Source organism: Planococcus citri, chromosome 5, assembly GCF_950023065.1.
Source record: "Planococcus citri chromosome 5, ihPlaCitr1.1, whole genome shotgun sequence".
Classification (NCBI taxonomy): Eukaryota; Metazoa; Arthropoda; class Insecta; order Hemiptera; family Pseudococcidae; genus Planococcus; species Planococcus citri.
This window is the reverse complement of record NC_088681.1, coordinates 20958822-20977107: the sequence shown is the minus strand read 5'-3', so window position 1 is coordinate 20977107 and position 18286 is coordinate 20958822. Positions and strand designations below refer to the sequence as shown.

General features: G+C 33.1%; 1 protein-coding gene across 2 annotated transcripts in view; it reads left to right on the top strand.

Moving 5' to 3' along the window:
* The window catches only part of LOC135846233 (putative glutathione-specific gamma-glutamylcyclotransferase 2), a 232342-nt gene that overhangs the window by 199264 nt on the left and 14792 nt on the right, over positions 1-18286 (top strand). For both annotated transcript variants that reach the window (XM_065365210.1, XM_065365211.1), the window contains one exon: positions 17100-17135. In XM_065365210.1, the coding sequence (XP_065221282.1) occupies positions 17100-17135 (36 nt within the window). The remainder of the gene's footprint in view (positions 1-17099; positions 17136-18286) is intronic.

The window sequence follows — 18286 nt, the reverse complement described above, 5'->3', positions numbered from 1 at the left end:
TACCCTCTAACCCCCCCCCCCTGGTCCCAAACTATCTCTGAATTATTCATTTCAATTTTTCTGCCTGGAAAATTAAGCAAAAATTTTGGAATATTTGCCCCTCCCCACATTCTTTTTTTTTACCAACCATCAACTCTCCACAGTCTTCTCATTGGCCCAAATTATCTCCACATTATTCATTCCAATTTTTCAGTGGAATTAATGTAACAAACTTTTCTGTTTTCAAAAATGTTGAATCGTGTCATCCCCCCCTCCCCCTTTAATGAACCTCTCAGATATCAAAATAATTATTTTTTGTGGTTTTTATTTTCTGGGTTATTCATGGTCAAAGAAATCAACGTGATGAAGATTCGTGTAATAATGGCTGAAATATGATTACCTACATATATCAAAATTCCAGAGCAATTTCTACCCCCACCCTTCCCCCATTCTCTTACTTGTTTGTCCCAAAAACGTTCGTATTGAAAATATTCATCGAATTTCGCCAGTTTTTCGTCACCTGAACATTTTTTTGGAGCACTTTAACCTCTTCAAATGACCCTCCATGACAAATTTTTGAATGTTAGGTTTAAACGACGTAAAAATCTATTAATTTTAGACTAATTGTAATTATATTCTGAAAAAGAGAGAATTTTTTTTCGATGCTGCTCCATTGAATGCTCGAGACATGAGTTGAAATCTTTTTTTTGGCCGGGGGAGGGGAGGGGAGGGGTAGGATTTTTTAGAGTATAATTTTTTTCAGCCAGAATGTTCTGATTTACGTGTCCTATAGGATTAGGAGCAATAAAATTCCTTTTAAATTGGATTAAAATTGATGGAAAGAAAATTTTGATGATACAAGATTGAAAATATTGAAAAAAATATCAATTTTCTACTTCTTAATTTAGTGTATATGAATTTTCAAAAATATCATTCAGATTCGATGCTCATAAAGTGAAAAAAAATCAATGAAAAGAATTTTACCAGAGTCCAAATAGGTGTATCTATTTGTACTCGTACGTTCAGTTGGCAAAAATATGTACTCAACATACTCGTAGAAACGACTGTATTGTACGTATGCACAATACATTTATACCTTGTATCGGCGTCCTTGAAAGTACAAATATTCGCAACATTGTCAGACACCCTGTGTATTGGCTGCTATCCATTTACACAGAGCCTATATTTCTACTACGTAGTAGGATTTTTTTACTTTTCAAATTAATCTATTGCGTTTGCTATAGAGAAAAATTTCTCTCGTACTACGTTGTAGTTTTTTTTATCGCATGCGTTCAAATTTACACCAGGGAACCCCTCGGCCTCGTCTTCGCGAAAAGCTATAAAGAGACATTGTAGTGCAGTGTGAATAATTTTTTTTTTTTTTCATTTTTCGCACTCTCGTTCTCGTATATGTACGAGACGTATGTAGTGTGGAATATTGTTGATTTTTTAAATAGATTGATCTCATCAACGATACCGGAAGAGTTAGGATGGCGAATCCGGATGTTGGAGATGTGGTTTGGCAAAATTGTATTTACTCCTGTATGTAGTATGTGTTTGTATAGACAGACACTAGACTCACATGTGCAATGTATTAGATAGGATGCTGTGAAGTATGGCAGTAGTCTTCCTTGAAAAAGACGACTCAATTATACGGTATGTTTTGTTGCGAGCAAAAATTCGCATCTTCGTCTGCCGAAGGGCTTTGCTTTTGAATTAGCAACGGATCTTTTCTCCTTGTACTGTTGTGATTCGTTTCCCACAAATTCTTGGTATTTCGTTTTGTTTACGCGGTCAAAATGCTGTTGGTGGTGCAGCGTGAAAAGAAAGTATGCAAAATTATACCTTCTAGGGTCTGCGTATGTGGCAAAAAAAAGAAAGAAAAGGAGGGTAGAAGGGGTAGAAGAGGCTCGATTGAATTGTTGTTTCGCCAGGAATGTCGCGAATCTTATTGTTATGTTGATGGAAAAAAATGCTCTTTTCAGGTACTCGTATTCAGCGGTTGGTATTGATTTTGTGGATATTTTAATGGGGCATTTTGTTTTGTTTGCGAGCTTATAATATGTACGTGTGTGAGTAGTGAGTGCGATGCACTGTATACGATAGTAGGTATCGTTATTGAAAAATATGTTGTGTGATCGAAAAAACGAGGACAATTGGCTCGAGTCAAAGTACGCACTTGAAGTATAGGTACCTAGGTACTTATAACTTCATCTTCTATATTTTTTAATGCACTTTTTACTCTAGTATGAAATTTTCGATGATGAACAGAATGCGAAAAAATGTACCATGATACGAGTGTTGTGTACTTAATAGATTGACTAACAGAGAAGAACAAATCAACCTAAAAATAACCATTCGAGCGGTTCATTTGATGATGACGAGAAGCTCGCCAATAATTAAATACTCGCGAACGTATTATTATTTATTATTATTTTAAACTGTATTCGTTGTGGATTTAACTCCTTATAACGAGATAGAAAAATACGTATATACCTACTTGTTTCCTTAGAAGTGGACGAGAGAAAATTGGAAATTCGACGCATTTGATGAAAAATTTACGAGCATAATGGTTCGCGTGGGCGTTTTTGGGACTCGAGAGATATTTTTCATTCGAGTAATATCCTTCGCGACTTACCCCCTTGCGCTTCCGCGACCTTTCTAAACGGTTCCAAGTTCCAACTTTTATACTGGCCCAAATACCTAATCGAATTTATCGAGCTCGGAAATGAATTTTTTTTTTCCTCTTATACGAATGTGTGTGTGGATTTCACGCAGTTTGTAGAGGAAAACACTTAATATAGGTTGAGAAATCAACGAGATGCGTAATTGGGTTCAGTTTAAGCCGTAGATAGATGAAAATTGCCCTACTGCGATGATTTCAGCTTTTGCTCCAATAATGAATTCGACATTGAAAATTCTCAGCGTTATTATTATTTTTTTTTTCGTTATTGATGAATTTCTGTTTTGATGCTATTTTCGATGTGAGAGAATTTTTATGTACAGCTTGAGCGGGGGGGGGGAGGCTTTTTTAAGTACCGATGGTGTGTTTTGACATGAAGGATTCGAATACAGAAGTTTTTTCGAATCGAAGAAAGGGAAGGAGCAAAATAAGAACGAAGATGATGGTCCTTTTATTTCAGTTGTTTGAGTTACTTGAAAATTGGCATTTTAAAAAAAACTGAAAAAATATGTGATGGCATTTGAGGAGAGAGGAAGTAAATCAGAATTGAAGGGTCATTTTTTGGAGCCGGAGAAGACAAATCAAGAGAGAGGGGAAGGGGTTTAAAGTATAAAAAATTCTGTACCCAAGAAACTGTAGACATTTCAGTTCATTTCTTGTTGAAAGAATCTACGCGAGTTTTCATTCACATATAAAATTTAATTCTCTGATGCTTGTTTTCATTTTTTTTTTGAACGTAATTTTTCAAAGGCTTAAAAAATTCGTTTTCATATTTTTATTGCATGTTTTTGATCGATGTGTTGATAGCTATTTTCTTTATGAGATTCTGAAAAATTGAAATATTTCTTGAAATTATAGGAAATTTTTCTAGTTATGTACATTTTTTCCCCTTATTCTTTGAAAATTGTTGTCGATTTATCTAGGTATATTTTTCGTTTGAAGGGAAGATGGGAGGAGAAATTTTCAAAGCTATTTTTTCTGAAACAAAATTTAAAAGATACTTACGTCATGCGTCATAAAAATTTAAAAAATAAAATATTTTGGAAATTATGTACCTATTCAATTTATTTACGGATTTATTCATTTTTTTTTTTGAAAATTACAATTTATGGGGGGAGGAATACTTGCAAAAAAGCAGTCTTGAATTTTTTTTTAAAAAATCCTGTCTCACTGTTACTTGTACCAGTACTTGAGTATTACAATTCTGTTTGGTGTTTTTCCTTCAATTTTGGTCAGTTTTCATCTTCGAGCTTTGTTGGGGGAAGAGAAAGGAGGGGTTTTTAGAACAATTTTTTTGTGAAAATGGATGATAGGGAAGTTCAAATGGTGGAAAAAATCATAAAATGTATAATTTCGACACGTTGATCAACGATAAAAAAATTTTTCATGGAAATTATTTCAGTCAAAAGGAATTACTTAAGTAACAATTTTTAAAGTTACTATTTCTTCTTTTTTTTTGAATTTAGAAATGAAATTTTAGCTAATTTGAATTATCTGAGGTAGGGAGGGGGTGAAAAGGATCACTGGGAGACGTTAGAATGGAGAACATTTTGTTGGCATGATGATCAAGATTTATTTTGATTTTATGGAGAATTTGATCGATCGGAGAAAAAATATTTTTGAAATGGAAAATTGGGATGCATATTTCAGCCACAACAAGAACAATAATGTGAACAATTTTTTAGAATGCCATCCTACGTTTATTTTTATTTTTCAAAGATTTTACAGGGTATTCAATTCAATTCAATTTATTCGGTACGTTTATGCCTTTTGGCTTTGTACAAGTTATACTTATAATATAAGTAGATAGGTATTGTAGGTATTATAGGTAATAGTATAAATAAACTTAGAATTGGTTACAAAGTTGGGGGGGTTTAGAAGTTCCTGCACTGTGTAGAAAGCCTTTACCTCTAACCATCTTTTTAAATATTTTTTAAAGGTTTTTACTGAAGTTATGTTTTTTAGATCTGGGGATAAAGCATTGTAGATTTTTACTGCCATTGTATCGATATTGGATTGTAAAGTTGTTGTTTTAAAGTAGTTTACTGCAAGGTTGTTTCTATTTCGTGTGGGGTACTGATGGCTTATTATGGATGTTTTTATTGTTTTTTTCTTCACCATAACTCCAATTTCAAGAATGTATAACGAAGGAAGGGTTAATATTTTCTCTGACACAAATAGATCTTTACATGATTCGGTACAAGTTAGGCCATAAATTTTACGCAGAATTCTTTTTTGTATTAGGAAAATCCTGTTTAACAGAGTTGGGTTACCCCCCCCAAAAAGCTAAATTATAAGTTACAATGGATTCAGGGTGTCTAACAGGTACTGCAGGTACTGCAAGTACTGTAAAAGTACTGCATTGAAATCCTCGGTACTGCAAGTACTGCAAAGTACTGCATTTTGCCTGAAAAGTACTGTATTTTTTCTCAGAATCATTGATTTAAAATTTTTTAAAAACCTCAAAATGAATTAATTGGTGAAAATTTTTTAAAAAAATATTCATTTTGTACCTTAAAAGATGGCAACACTTGTTAAATTAATATGTACTTGTAAAATATCGACAAATTCCAACCGCGCGGTTTAAAAATATTTTTTTCCCGGGGGGGGGGTCCGGTGTAAGCTGGATAAAAAAAATAAGGTAATGCAAAAGGTACTGTAAAAGTACTGCATTTCTTCGGATAAATTTTGTTAGACACCCTGGGATTGGAATAGTCCAAAATAAGCAATTTTCCTTGTCTGAGTTGAAGTGATATGGCGTAGTTGTGTCATGATATACACTGTTGTAGAGAGTCGACTTGCAAGTTTGTCAGTTTGTACTCTAAGTAACAGGTAGCAAAAGTAGTGAAAATAGTGGGAAAAGTATAGTGATTTTTTTCAAAAAGGTAGTAAAAAAAATAAAAAACTTCAAACGCTCTGCAAAAACCTTCGAATCATTGAAAAAAAACTTCATCTTTGATAAAATTGGCAACAGGGTTGGAATATGTGGCGTCAGTTTAGATGGTGAATTTCTTCCGATTTTAATTTTTTTTTTTTTTTTGATTTTCCAGTGAAAAATTTGATTTTGTAATTTTTTTGTGTTGGGGGGGGGGGGAGAAGTTGAGTCGAGAGCTTTCTGAAAAGGTTGAAAAAATGTAATGAAAAAAGTAGTGAAAAAGCTAGTAGTGATTTAAAAAAAATTGCATTCGTTACCATGTTTTAGTTGATGGGAGGTAGTTGAAAGGAAGGGGGAGGGGGTGGGTGATTTTTGAAATCATTTTTTGTGACAGGAACACTAGGAAATGTAGAGAAAGGATAGAGAAGAAGAGGGGGAAATATTTAGAAATGTTTTTTGTTGAAACAAAAAGTTGGGATGAATAAATTTTCATTTTTTTTTCAAGAATTCCTCACGTTTTTGGTAGAATTGGAAGCGAGGAATTCGTTTCAAGGAGTTGAAAATGTCTTCATTTTGCATTGAACCATTTCTCAAAAATAATTTCACTTTTCATTGTGAATGAAAACTTGTGAAATTTTATTCGAATTTATTGGAAAAAAGCAAAAATTGATTTCTTCGCATTTCTTTAGTGATGAGGGAAAAACACGAAGGGGGTATTTTGAAATCGATTCGAATCCAGGCGAAAACGACCAGGTCAATATTCTAATCCTTGCTTTCTGAAAAGTGAAAATTTTCACTTTTCAGAAAGCAATTTAATCTGCGCGTGTAAATTTTTTTTATTCGACTTTGTGTGATTAATTGAACTGTATCGTTAATTGAAATATTCAGCCTGTGTGTCTCTACCACTTATTGAATGAAAATTTTACTCGAAAAATTATCGTCTTTGGTATTTAACCTCACGTTAGTTTTTTAGCCCATTACTCGAAAATTGAAACGAGGTGTAGGAGAAGAGCAATATTCTCGTGATGACGTCGAAAATCGAAGATGATAAATGATACAATTAATGTAATGCTTGCGATAACAAATCAGACAAATATTTAGATTTTTCATTTTCGCGTGTATACGAATCATTTGTTCATTGCGTATTTATGTACGAGTACTTCGTACATCCACATACATTCATTCGTCTCTCTGTAGTGTACATTTACATTGTTGATGTTCACTTTTTTTTTCAATTTGGGTAAAACTATAAACTCGATGACGTGACGGAGTCGTTTTACGATGATTAAACAATCGGCGGCTGATGATGCGCAAAAAATTACATACTTGTGATCGTAAAATGCGTATGTAACGACGAAGTGTTTTTTTACTAGTGCGAATTTCGTATTACGTAATATCCTTTCTGTATCCTAACAGCATATTTTTCGATCGTGAGTGTATAAAAGGTGAACGAATCGAGAGGAATTCGGTGTAGAAGTGATTTCGATAATTTTGCGATAGATTCGAGTCCAGTTGATATTTATTCACGAACACGATGAAAAAATGACCCTACTTTTATCACAACCCGAAGCTCGAATGGGCTGGAAAATTCTTTCGAGAGATTTGCCCATTTTTTTTTCACGATAAATGAAAAAATTTAGAGACGAATAAGTCCTCCTAGATTCTTGCTTCGATTCGCAGTTCGAAAAAACATATTATGTTTGTAATATGTAATTACAGTCCGGAGATTGATTTTAGTCCCCATCTCTTCCCCTCTCTTAATTCATTTCCTTTTTTTCTGCAATAATTATCCTCACTACGTGTACGATTAAACATTATACTGGGTACCAATGTATGTATGTCTATGTACATAAGGAAATACTAGAGAGAAGCTGTGCTATGGTGAAAGTACCTGGCTGAATGTAGAGTGGATAACCTTGATGTGTAGGTCTAGGTATATCGCTACATATAGCAGATTTTCGCGATAAATTGTCGTTGATCTGTGCTGTAAAACATTTTTTTTTTTTTTTTTTTTTTTTTTTTGAGGGATTGGTTAGGGTTGGTGCTTGGTACAGGACAAACGTTATGAAATCGTCATTACTTATGCTAATTTCCAAGTCCATATTTGCGAATACCGGAGCCAATAATTCGCCTTCTTGTTTTGCAAAGGGTATTGCGTGGATTTATATACTTACGGATAAACAGAGACGCAGACAGAAGTCTCCATTAGCAGCGTGTTTTACTGGGTGGTTTGTAAAAAAATTGATAGTTGTGTAATACGTACAAATGTACATATTATAATATTGTAATACATACTTGAATGGTGTAAAATATTTCTTCTATTTTTTTTTCTTTTTGGAAATAAGTACTGAATGTTTGGAAACAAACATCAAACTTTTTGAAAATAGACTTGAACGTAATTTTTTTGCTCTATTTTTCAAACATAACTGATTTTTGGACAATTTTGGGAAGACTTTGCAAGATTTCAATGAGGTTTTTACAGTTTTCGGAGGTTTTCTTAATTTAAATGAAGGTCTGGGCAAGTGAGCAATAAGTTTGGCGAGATTTTCGAAATTTTATTAGATTTTATCACGGTTGTGGGATCTGCTTTCGTTTTTGGATTTTTGTTTTGTTTTTAAATTTACCTGTGTCTGGCTGAGGTCTTTTCGAGTTTTCAGCCTGAAAATTCGAATTGTTTTCAAGATCGGAGGGGGGGGGGAGGTAAAAGATGAAATTTTTAAAAAAATGTATCCAAAACCTCTTAAAATTCTGTCAAGCGATGTGACTCGGGTTTTTTCCAGTATTTTTCCCCTATGAGAATCGATAAATGTAATAATTTTGTGAATTTTTGTGACATATTGAATTGAAATTAACGAATCATCGTGATTTTTTGTAAATGATCTTGAGTATTTCTTGAGCTTTTTTCGAATAAGTATTTTTTTCAATATGTTGATGATAGTGATATTTTTGGGGAGGAAATTCTGTTTTCAAATTTATTTAGTCATTTGGATGAAATTTTGTGTGCACTTTCAATTGTTTTTATGAGAGTTTTGATCACTTTCATCCAACTACTTCAAGTTTTCCTCAAATTTTTGAGTTTTTTTTTTATATAGTTTCATCAATTTTTATCAAATATTTTCGAACTAATTTTCATGAAATTTTTACTTTATTTGTGATCATTCAGCCAGTTTAAATGTAATTTTATTCAAACTTTTTCAACGGTCGGAAAATTTTGCCACATGGCTCTCCATTTTTTGTAAAATGTGTTGGAATAAGGATCATCGTGAAATTTTGAAACATTTTTGTTTGAATGTTAAAAATTACATGATTAGGTAAGGTACCTACATTTATTTATTTATTCTTTATTTTTTGCAAAATTGAAGTGTGAACGAATCTCTTCACTTTTTGAACAATTGAGGTAGTTTTTACACAGAGATCTTGCTCTTTTCAGTCTTTTCTAAAAGTTGTCCAGAAGTCTTGCTTTTTGCTAAAAGTTTTAGTTTTTTAGGGATTGAAAGGTCTTTTTTTCGGAGACAAAAATTGCGAAAAAAAGTAACTTCTTTGCCAATAATTCTTAAAAGTTGCTGGTTTTTGCTAAAATTATCACATTTTTGCTTTTTTTTTTTGAAAATTATCGCTTTCTAACAAAATTTTAATTGTTTTTTTTTTTTCAAGAGTAATGCAATATAGTACTCTCGCTTTTTTGCCTAAAATTGTCAAAAAAGTATCGTTTTTTAGCCAATTATGTACAAAGAATTCTGTTTTTTGTTAAAATTGTAAAATTCTTCCATTTTGCCAAAAATTGTAATAATGCAAAAAAATAATGAAAAATCGTACTTCTTTTCAAAAGTTGACCAAAAATACCTGTTTTTTGCCAGAAATTGCCAAAAAAAAACTCATCCTTTTATTAAAAATTGTTACAAGTCTCACTTTATTTTTCCAAAAATTGTTTTTTTTTGTCAGAAATCGCAAACATTTTCCTTTTGTTGTCAGAAGTTGCAAAAAAGCTTCGAAAAAGTCTCGCTTTTTCATCAAAATGGTTCAACTTTTTAAAAATAAAAAACCAGCACATTTCATTTTCTAAATCTTTTTTTTTTGAGTCTTTTTTCGAACATTTATTTTCGTTATTGCAGTTACTTTTCCGAGTACAAGCTCTGGGAAGAGCACAGGTCACAAAACTCTTCCAATTTTATGATATTTAGTGGCTTATTCTCTGAAAACCCAGCAAAGGTCAGGTCACTCGAATTTTCCTATTTCTTTGAAATTAGGGATCTTATTGTAAGACTCGAGGGGCTTGTATGAAAAAAATTGGTTGAAATTCGAAATCACGTGCCTCTGAGAAGCAAGGAAAATCACGGATCACACGAATTTCCCAATTTTTTGAAACCCAAGAGCCCTAATTTGAATCTAGAGAGCCACAAAATGGAATTAAAAGTCAGCCCAATCGAAAACATTGCATAGCATAATATGTCACATGATTTTCATTTTTTTTCATGTTGACAAGAATTTGGAGAAAGGGGGGACCTCCTCAGAATACTGAAGAAATAAATCAGATTTATTTATAAGTTAAAAAAATGCATCGTAGATTTTTGAGCTTTATTAGTTTCGTAGAAAAAATTATTGAACTTTGAATTTTGAAAATTAGGAAGGTTCTCTTACACTCTAAAATTCGAAGATCTGAAAAAAGTAATGATCTAGCATACTTACTTATAGGTACAATTTTACAAATTTTCTTCTCAATTCGGATTCGTATCAAGTGCTTTGGCTAACGAACATATTATTATCAATTATTCTAGGGTACTCGTGCCCTTGGCATTGATTCAATTCAAATCAATCCGTATTTATAGGTATACTTAGACTCACTTATGTACTTACGAGTAGATACTACACGTATGCATCGTACTACATTACCTACCCGTCTACTGCATAATTTTCTATGTTCAACTGTTTTCAATCAAGTGGTACTTTCGTCTGGGAAAACAATGCTTGAATTCTTATAAAAATAAGCAGACGACAACCTATACTTAATTCTTGGGTTGATACACGTTCGTATGTTAAGCTTTTCAAAAATAATTAAATCGATTCAGGTATTTACCATTCTAAGTACTTTGACTTTTGTAATAAAATAAGAAGTATTTTGGTACCTATACCTTATGTACATAGAAATTAAATTTTCAATTTGGGCAAAACAACATCAAGTTTACAATGTTGTTTGTTGACGTAGGGTTCCATGTAACAACGTACCTACCCAAGTATTACCAAATCATTCATAAGTTTAATGGCTTTTTTTAATATTTTGAAAACATAAACTTTATATATCTATGTAATGTACTTTACGTACTTATCGTGTTCTACGACGTATCGCTCCCCAACCCCCTCCCACCCCTCACGTGGTCATACTCGAATATTTACCACAAATATGTATGTACGATGGTGATAACGCAATAATTTGTGTGTACAATGATACTATTGTACATACATAGGTAGATTTACATATCATTCTACATAATATCCATTTGATATTTGTTTTTGAAATATTATATTGTCATCTCTGCGGTTCATGGTATCGTAATTATAACGTGCCTGCGTACGAGAATAACCCGTATACGTTTATACGTTTATTTGTAAATTTTATCCGTCTATTGCCGATTCAATGTCAATGTCGATGCCATTTGTTCAGCACGCGATCACTATTAAGTAATCGTTTCGTGTGTCCTGATCTGCGTGTAAATTTCTTTTTCTAAAACAGTTTCCTTCCTCCACCCTTCGTCTTCCTTTCGTGTAATTAATTTTGAAAAAATATCTATTCTAAATATGCACGAATGTCGTCGTAGTTTTGGCAAAAACAATTCACGAATATTTAAATGATCGACTTTCTATCATACATATACCGAGTGATTTGCAAACGTATAAATAATGTACCTAGATGCTAGATGATTTTTTTTTTTGCAACTAGCTGTGGTTGGATTCAAGTCCTCTATACCAGTTTGATGATCCCCCTCACTCACACCTGTCATCAGTCATGCGATTGCTATTACTGTGCCTTCTGGCTTCAATGTTGGCAAAAATCTGGACATGATGCAATTTTTATCTTCAGTTTGATCATACTGCACTTCTTTTTTTTCATCTTTCGCGTGCTGTCTAGTTTTTACGCGAAACCGGTTGCGAATCTCGTTCAATCTACTGTAACGATAGGTACTATAAACCTTGACATTATGAGAGGATTTTCGTCTTTATTACAGCCGTCAAACGGATACCGATCCACCTGTGTGTATAATTTGGTTACAGGTTTTTGAAAGAGGATAAAATAATGTGATATTCGAGATGGAAATTTCATCAAGATTTTTTTTAGCTTGGTTTTCATAATGGACATTTTTTTGGAGAGAGGGAGGGAAAAAGGGATGGCTGGGGAGGGGGGAGGTGGTTGGAATTCCAAAAAAAAACTCAACGAACGCTCTGTAGGGAGTTCCTAAATAAAAATTGCAAAATAAAAAGGTACTTGAAAGAAATTTTTTATAAATTATGAATTTTGATTTTTTCCTTTCATTTTGTCCTCTTTAGAAGCTCCATATGAATAACCCAGTATATTGTTTTAGCTGAGTTTCTTTTACATTTAAAACAGTAATTCTGATGCAAATGTAGGTCGAGAATTTAAAAAAAAATGTTCGTCATATCTTTCAATATACCTAATTACCTACATCGAAGTGGATCGTGAAAAAAAAATTCTAGAGGATTTTGACCAAATTCAGTGGAGACCTTCATTTTGAGTTGATTGTCACTCAGAAAAAATTTAGAGCCCCCGAGGTGCTACTGAAAGGGAGATATGAATCCTCAATAAGGGGGAATTTTCGAAAAAATCATTATTTTTTTCGTTTCAGCCTCAACCTAACCTGTTTTGGAAAAAAGTGTCAGTTATAAAAGATATCATTTGAAATTCTGCGTCGGCCTATACATATAGCATTGTATTTAAGATCCAAGATCACGATCCTTGGGTTATATTGAGCGGTTGAGCAAATTGCTCATTTTCTAGCTGCAGGTAAAATTCGTATTTTGAAAATGTTTTCTTTCCGAAAATTTCATATCTATTGATTATGACAAAATACCAAAAGATATCATTTATGAATCCTAGGAAATATTTTTTAGAACACAGTAGTGCCAATTTTTTAGTCATTAGAGGTATTGCTAATTCCATAAAATTGAGGAAAATAGTGCATGGAGAACTTATTACGTGGTACAATTTTTCGATTTTTTTGAAATTGGCAATATGAGCAAAAAATTGGCACCACTGCGCTCCGGAATATTTCTCCAGTTGCAGAAATTAAGTATATCTTTTGATGGTTTGGCATAATTAATGCGAAATATTTGGGTAGAAAAAATTCCGGAAGTGAGCGATAAAAAAGGTCAACGAAATGATGGCGAATTTCACAATTTTTAGTTCGAAATCAGAGAATTTTGAAATTTACCAAAAAATGTTGGTTTTTTGTGACAAAATTGTCAAAAGTTTCTGGAGTTTTTCCAATACAAATTCTGACATTTTTGCCAAAGTTGCAAAACAGTTGTGGTTTTTTTGATATAATTATTGTGGAAATAGTCTCGATTTTAGCTTTAAAATTGTAAAAAAAATTGGATTATTGCCAAAATTCCAAAAAAACCACTTTTATACCAAAATTCCAAAAAAATTGAAAAATTGCAAAAATTGCAAAAACAAAAATTGCTGCTTTATTTAGATACCAAAAATTTTAGAAAAAACTGCATTTTGCCAAAGTTGCAAAGTTTGCTTTTGACCTGATTGTAATAGGACCCATCATAAAATCTATTTTAGGGCCCAAAAAAATCAATTTTCATCAATTTTTTACATTTTATAAGATGGGGCACTTCACAAAATCTATTTTGGGGCCCCAGAAAATCAATTTTCATCAATGTTTTACATTTTTGGGGCTCTCCACAAAATCTATTTCGGGACCCCAGAAAATCAATTTTCATCAATGTTTTACATTTTTGGGGCTCTCCACAAAATCTATTTTGGGACCCCAGAAAATCAATTTTCATCAATGTTTTACATTTTTGGGGCTCTCCACAAAATCTATTTTGGGACCCCAGAAAATCAATTTTCATCAATGTTTTTTCCATTTTGTAAAATGAGACCGTTCACAAAATCTATTTTGGGGCCCCAGAAAATCAATTTTTATCAATTTTTTACATTATCTAAAATGGGGCATTTCTCAAAATCTATTTTAGGCCCCAGAAAATCAATTTTTTACATTTTATGAGATGGGACCTTTCACAAAATCCATTTTGGGGCCCCAGAAAATCAATTTTTATCAATTTTTTTTACATTTTCTGAAATGGGGCACTTCTCAAAATCTATTTTAGGCACCACAAAATCAATTTTTATCAATTTTTTACACTTTATGAGATGGGACCCTTCACAAAATCCATTATGGGGGCCCCAGAAAATCAATTTTTATCAGTTTTTCACATTTTTTGAAATGGGGCACTTCTCAAACTCTATTTTACGCCCCAGAAAATCAATTTTCATCAATTTTGTATATTTTCTAAAATGGGGCACTTCTCAAAATCTATTTTGGAGGCCAAGAAAATCAATTTTTTACATTTTATGAGATGGGACCCTTCACAAAATTCATTTTGAGGCCTCATAAAATCAATTTTCATCAATGTTCTAAATTTTGTAAAATGGGACCTTTCACAAAATCCATTTTGGGGCCTCAGAAAATCGTTGTTCATCAATTATTTACATTTTCTAAAATGGGACCCTTCTCAAAATCTATTTTAGGGCCCCAAAAAATCAGTTTTCATTAATTTTTTACATTTTCCACAATGGGACCCTTCATAAAAGCCATTTTGGGGGCCCTAAAAATCAATTTTTATCAATTTTTCACATTTTTGATATATTTTTTACGGTCTTATTTATCTATTTTAAAATTTTTTTGTATGTCTTTACTCCAATTTAATACTTGGACTTGGTTTAGGGGTGGATGAAAGGGATTAGAGTGAGGTGAAGATGACCTTGACTAAAAAGTCGCGAAAGTTCACATTTTCAGGAGGGGGTAGAGAGAGGTGAGAAGGGTTGAAAAAAGTCGCATCCAACTTAAGGACCAGTTGATAGGGAATCAAGAGTTGTATTCAAATCCAAAAATCAGCCTTTTAATGGAGCAGTTTAAAAGAAAAGAAAATATTTTCGTATTTTTTTCAACAAAATTGCAAAAACATTATCAAAAAAATGAAAAAAATTGTTGCTTTTTTCATTAAATATTGCGAATAAATCATTTTAAAAATTTGTTCAATTTGAATACCTAATAATTATGTTTTTTTTTTAAATTTGTGTTTCAATTTTGAGTTATTACTTCGTGTCCCATCTGGCTAAAAAACGGTATTTCTACATCATAAATTTGGAAAATTCGTGTGAAATTATTTTTGGTAGTTTTAGAATGGGCTGAGGAGGGGAAGCTTAAAAGCATCCGAATTGTTTCAGGATTTTTTGGGTGCTGTACAGCAATTCCGCAAATAGGTGCCTAGATAGATCAGTCAATGACACTTGGTATACATCGTAATCCATGTTTATCGAGGAGAAGGAGGATAATCATCGCAAGAGTGTATCTTTCAACTTCATTTTGTTGATACTTACCTATAGGTATATCTATCGCTATAATTACCTACGTGATCTGGATTAATTATATGAATCAATTTTTGTCTACTCTACTACTAGAAATATCCATCCTAAACTATCATTTATCAACTTTCGTCTGATGGAATGTTTTCGTTAGCTTATTGGGTAGGTAGGTACCCTACCTACCTACATACGATTACTCAATCTGTGTGTACTCTAGAAGCTTACTTATTCGAAAGCTCGAGGCGAAAGGACGCACCGCACGAGTCAGATATACATATACCTAGGACCTAGGTGTTGTTAAACGTAGACGGAGATTTTGGTGAAATTTTCTCAGAACGCAAATACAAATCGTACGACGCAAATATCGGCCAGATTTAGTAATACCTCGTTATGGTTATTTGCAGTGCACCGTCTTTATGTAGCATTTTGTTTCCTCGTTCCGTTCAAATAACAGGGTACCCTAAAAGCTACTCGTCGCATATAGTTTATTGGTTAAGGAAATTTAAGTCACGAGCTCGACTCGATTAATATACGACGACGAGTAGGTACAAATAAGCAAGAGAGACGAGCAAGACGACGACAACGTTGCAGAAATTTCGCGTTGGCGGTTTTGTGTTGTTTTTCAGACATACAATGACGTAGGTATAATAGCGAATACCAAGCTGAAGGGGGCGAAAAGTTCCAAAAGCAGGGGAGGGAAAAATGAAGAGGGTTCGTTGTCGAATGTCGACTGTCGAGCCGAGCTGCAAGGTCGTGTAAAAATTGTGGTTTTTTACTCTTATTTTTTCCTTCTGTAGTACAGTCTCTTCGATGTGGACACGTGTGTGTGAACTGATGCTGCAGATTGAATTTTTTTATTGTACGAAGATGGTATTTTAACGCGAAAAGGTGCGACACGTGATTATCCGCGTGTATTTCAGTATTTGATTCATTGTCCTGTTTGTTTCAATTTTTATTTTTCTACGTTACTTTGTATCGAATCGAGTGGTACCTTCACGTTTTTATTTGAAATATTTTTTTACGATTTGTGGTCATTTTACTGCGATAATTGACGAGTCTTTCTTAAATCATTTTAATTGGAGATGGGTAGAAATAAAAAGATTCGCATTTTACTTTACTCTCGTTAGATTTTCTTTGTCTGGTCAAAAATGAAATTGATCGAGTTACCCGTGGCAATGTGATATTTATTTAAAAAATAACCAAAATATTGAGAGAATCTTCAATATAGGATCCAAAGGGGGGCACGAGACCCCAAATTTTGATCAAAATTCGAAACGAATTTGAAACCTAATTAATGAATTGATTGTTGCTAATTTAAAAGCACTGTGTTTGAGTATTGGCTCATTCTTTCGATATGGTTTTGCTGATCCCCCCCTCCCACCCTCCAGCATCAAACATAGTCAAACTAGGTACCAAAAAAATTAAATAAGCTGTATGACGTATCATTTGATAGGTTTTTAAGAGTAGGTAATGAGTTCGAATATCTACAAATTTTTTGAACGTGCCCCCTGAATGACCCATGCCCGGCCCCATCCAGCAACCAAAATTATAAAAATGTGGTGTGACATATTGATTCTGACTAATTCGAGGTCGCTGAGTTCGAATTTGCCAATCAGTATGTTGAATTTTCTCCACAGCTCATCTATTTCTTAATTTTGAAAGGCTTCAGGGGCTCAAAAAATCCCAACTTGGAAAGAAAAAAAAAGCTGATGTTCGAAATGATATTTTTTCCAAAAATTGATTATCTACGAATTGACAGAAGAATATTTTTAATTATGATTTGTCCATTCCTCCCTCAAAATATCGATTGAAATTTTTAAAATTCATTTTTATTGTACCACCCTGTAACATTTTTGCGTACGAATCACCTGTATTATGATTGTTTAGATTTTTAAATTTCTTCAAAATACGCAGACGAATAACGTGTTTTATTTTGTTTCGCTTTGTTTCAGCCGGGAAGAGTGGCGACGTTAATCGAAGACGATAAGGTTTGTATTCTTCATACGTCAATTTTTTTTTTTTTTCATTCAATCTACGAATTACATAAGCATGCTAATTTGCTATCTATTAATACATTACGCCGCATATAACAATTATCGAATAATGTATCGTTTACGAAGCGTTGCTAATTAAAAACGGAGGTAGTAGGTATATGTTTCGCCCAGTTCAGTTCCACTGCTAATGAGAAAAGTCAAGGTCATTTCGAACTTTTCTCGCTATTAGTCGATGCTTGAATAACCGCATATGCTTTAAAAATGTACGAGTAAAAACTTTCGCACGAATACTTTGCTCTCACGTGAGATTTTTTGGGTGTTTTATGCGTCCGTCGCCGCACCGCGTCATCTTGGTGATTTTTGGGTCGTTTAAATCGAACTTTACTGTAAGTAGGTGTTGTAGGAATCTTCGAAAGATGATGAGAAAAGTTTAAACGGAGTGTATTGTTGAATGACAGATCACCTGATATATTTTACAGGGATGAAGATATGATAAGGAAAAGATTTGACAAAAATATTATAGAAAATTCATGTACATACGTAGAAAAAATTTGAACGCAACGATGAGGTAGGCTCGACCTTGGCTGGCTTAAACCCCCTGAAAGAGAGACAGTATGAGAGAGAAAGAACAATGGGTTTGAAAGAGGGTTGATTTTGAAACTTTGTATATCGATTATGTTGTATATGATCTGACAATGAGTCTGTGCGTGGTCAGGGTCGAATTTCTACAAACCGAGCTTTATTTTACGCTAAAGCGAACTGGCGTTTTGTCGCGAAATTCAATTTTGTTGTTATCTGTATCAGATTCTGTGTCTTTGCTATCTTCGCGTGAGAATAGGAGAATAGTGCATTTTTGTCAATAGCTCGTATGCGGATTTTTTTGTCAATTTTTGACGTTGACAATGACTTGATTTTTGAAAATTGAAGAAGAAGAATTTTTCGGTATTTGGTTTCCAAATTTATATTGAGTTAGTGTTTTTTGATACGAGCTTCCTGTGTCCCAAAATACACTCCTACATGAATATTTCAAAATCACAGGAATTACTTACTTATGTTTTTTTTTTTGTTAGAAACAATTTTTTTTTTGTTAGAAACAATTTTTTTTTCTTCTGTTAGAGCCTAAGTCACTTTTGAATAAAAAAATT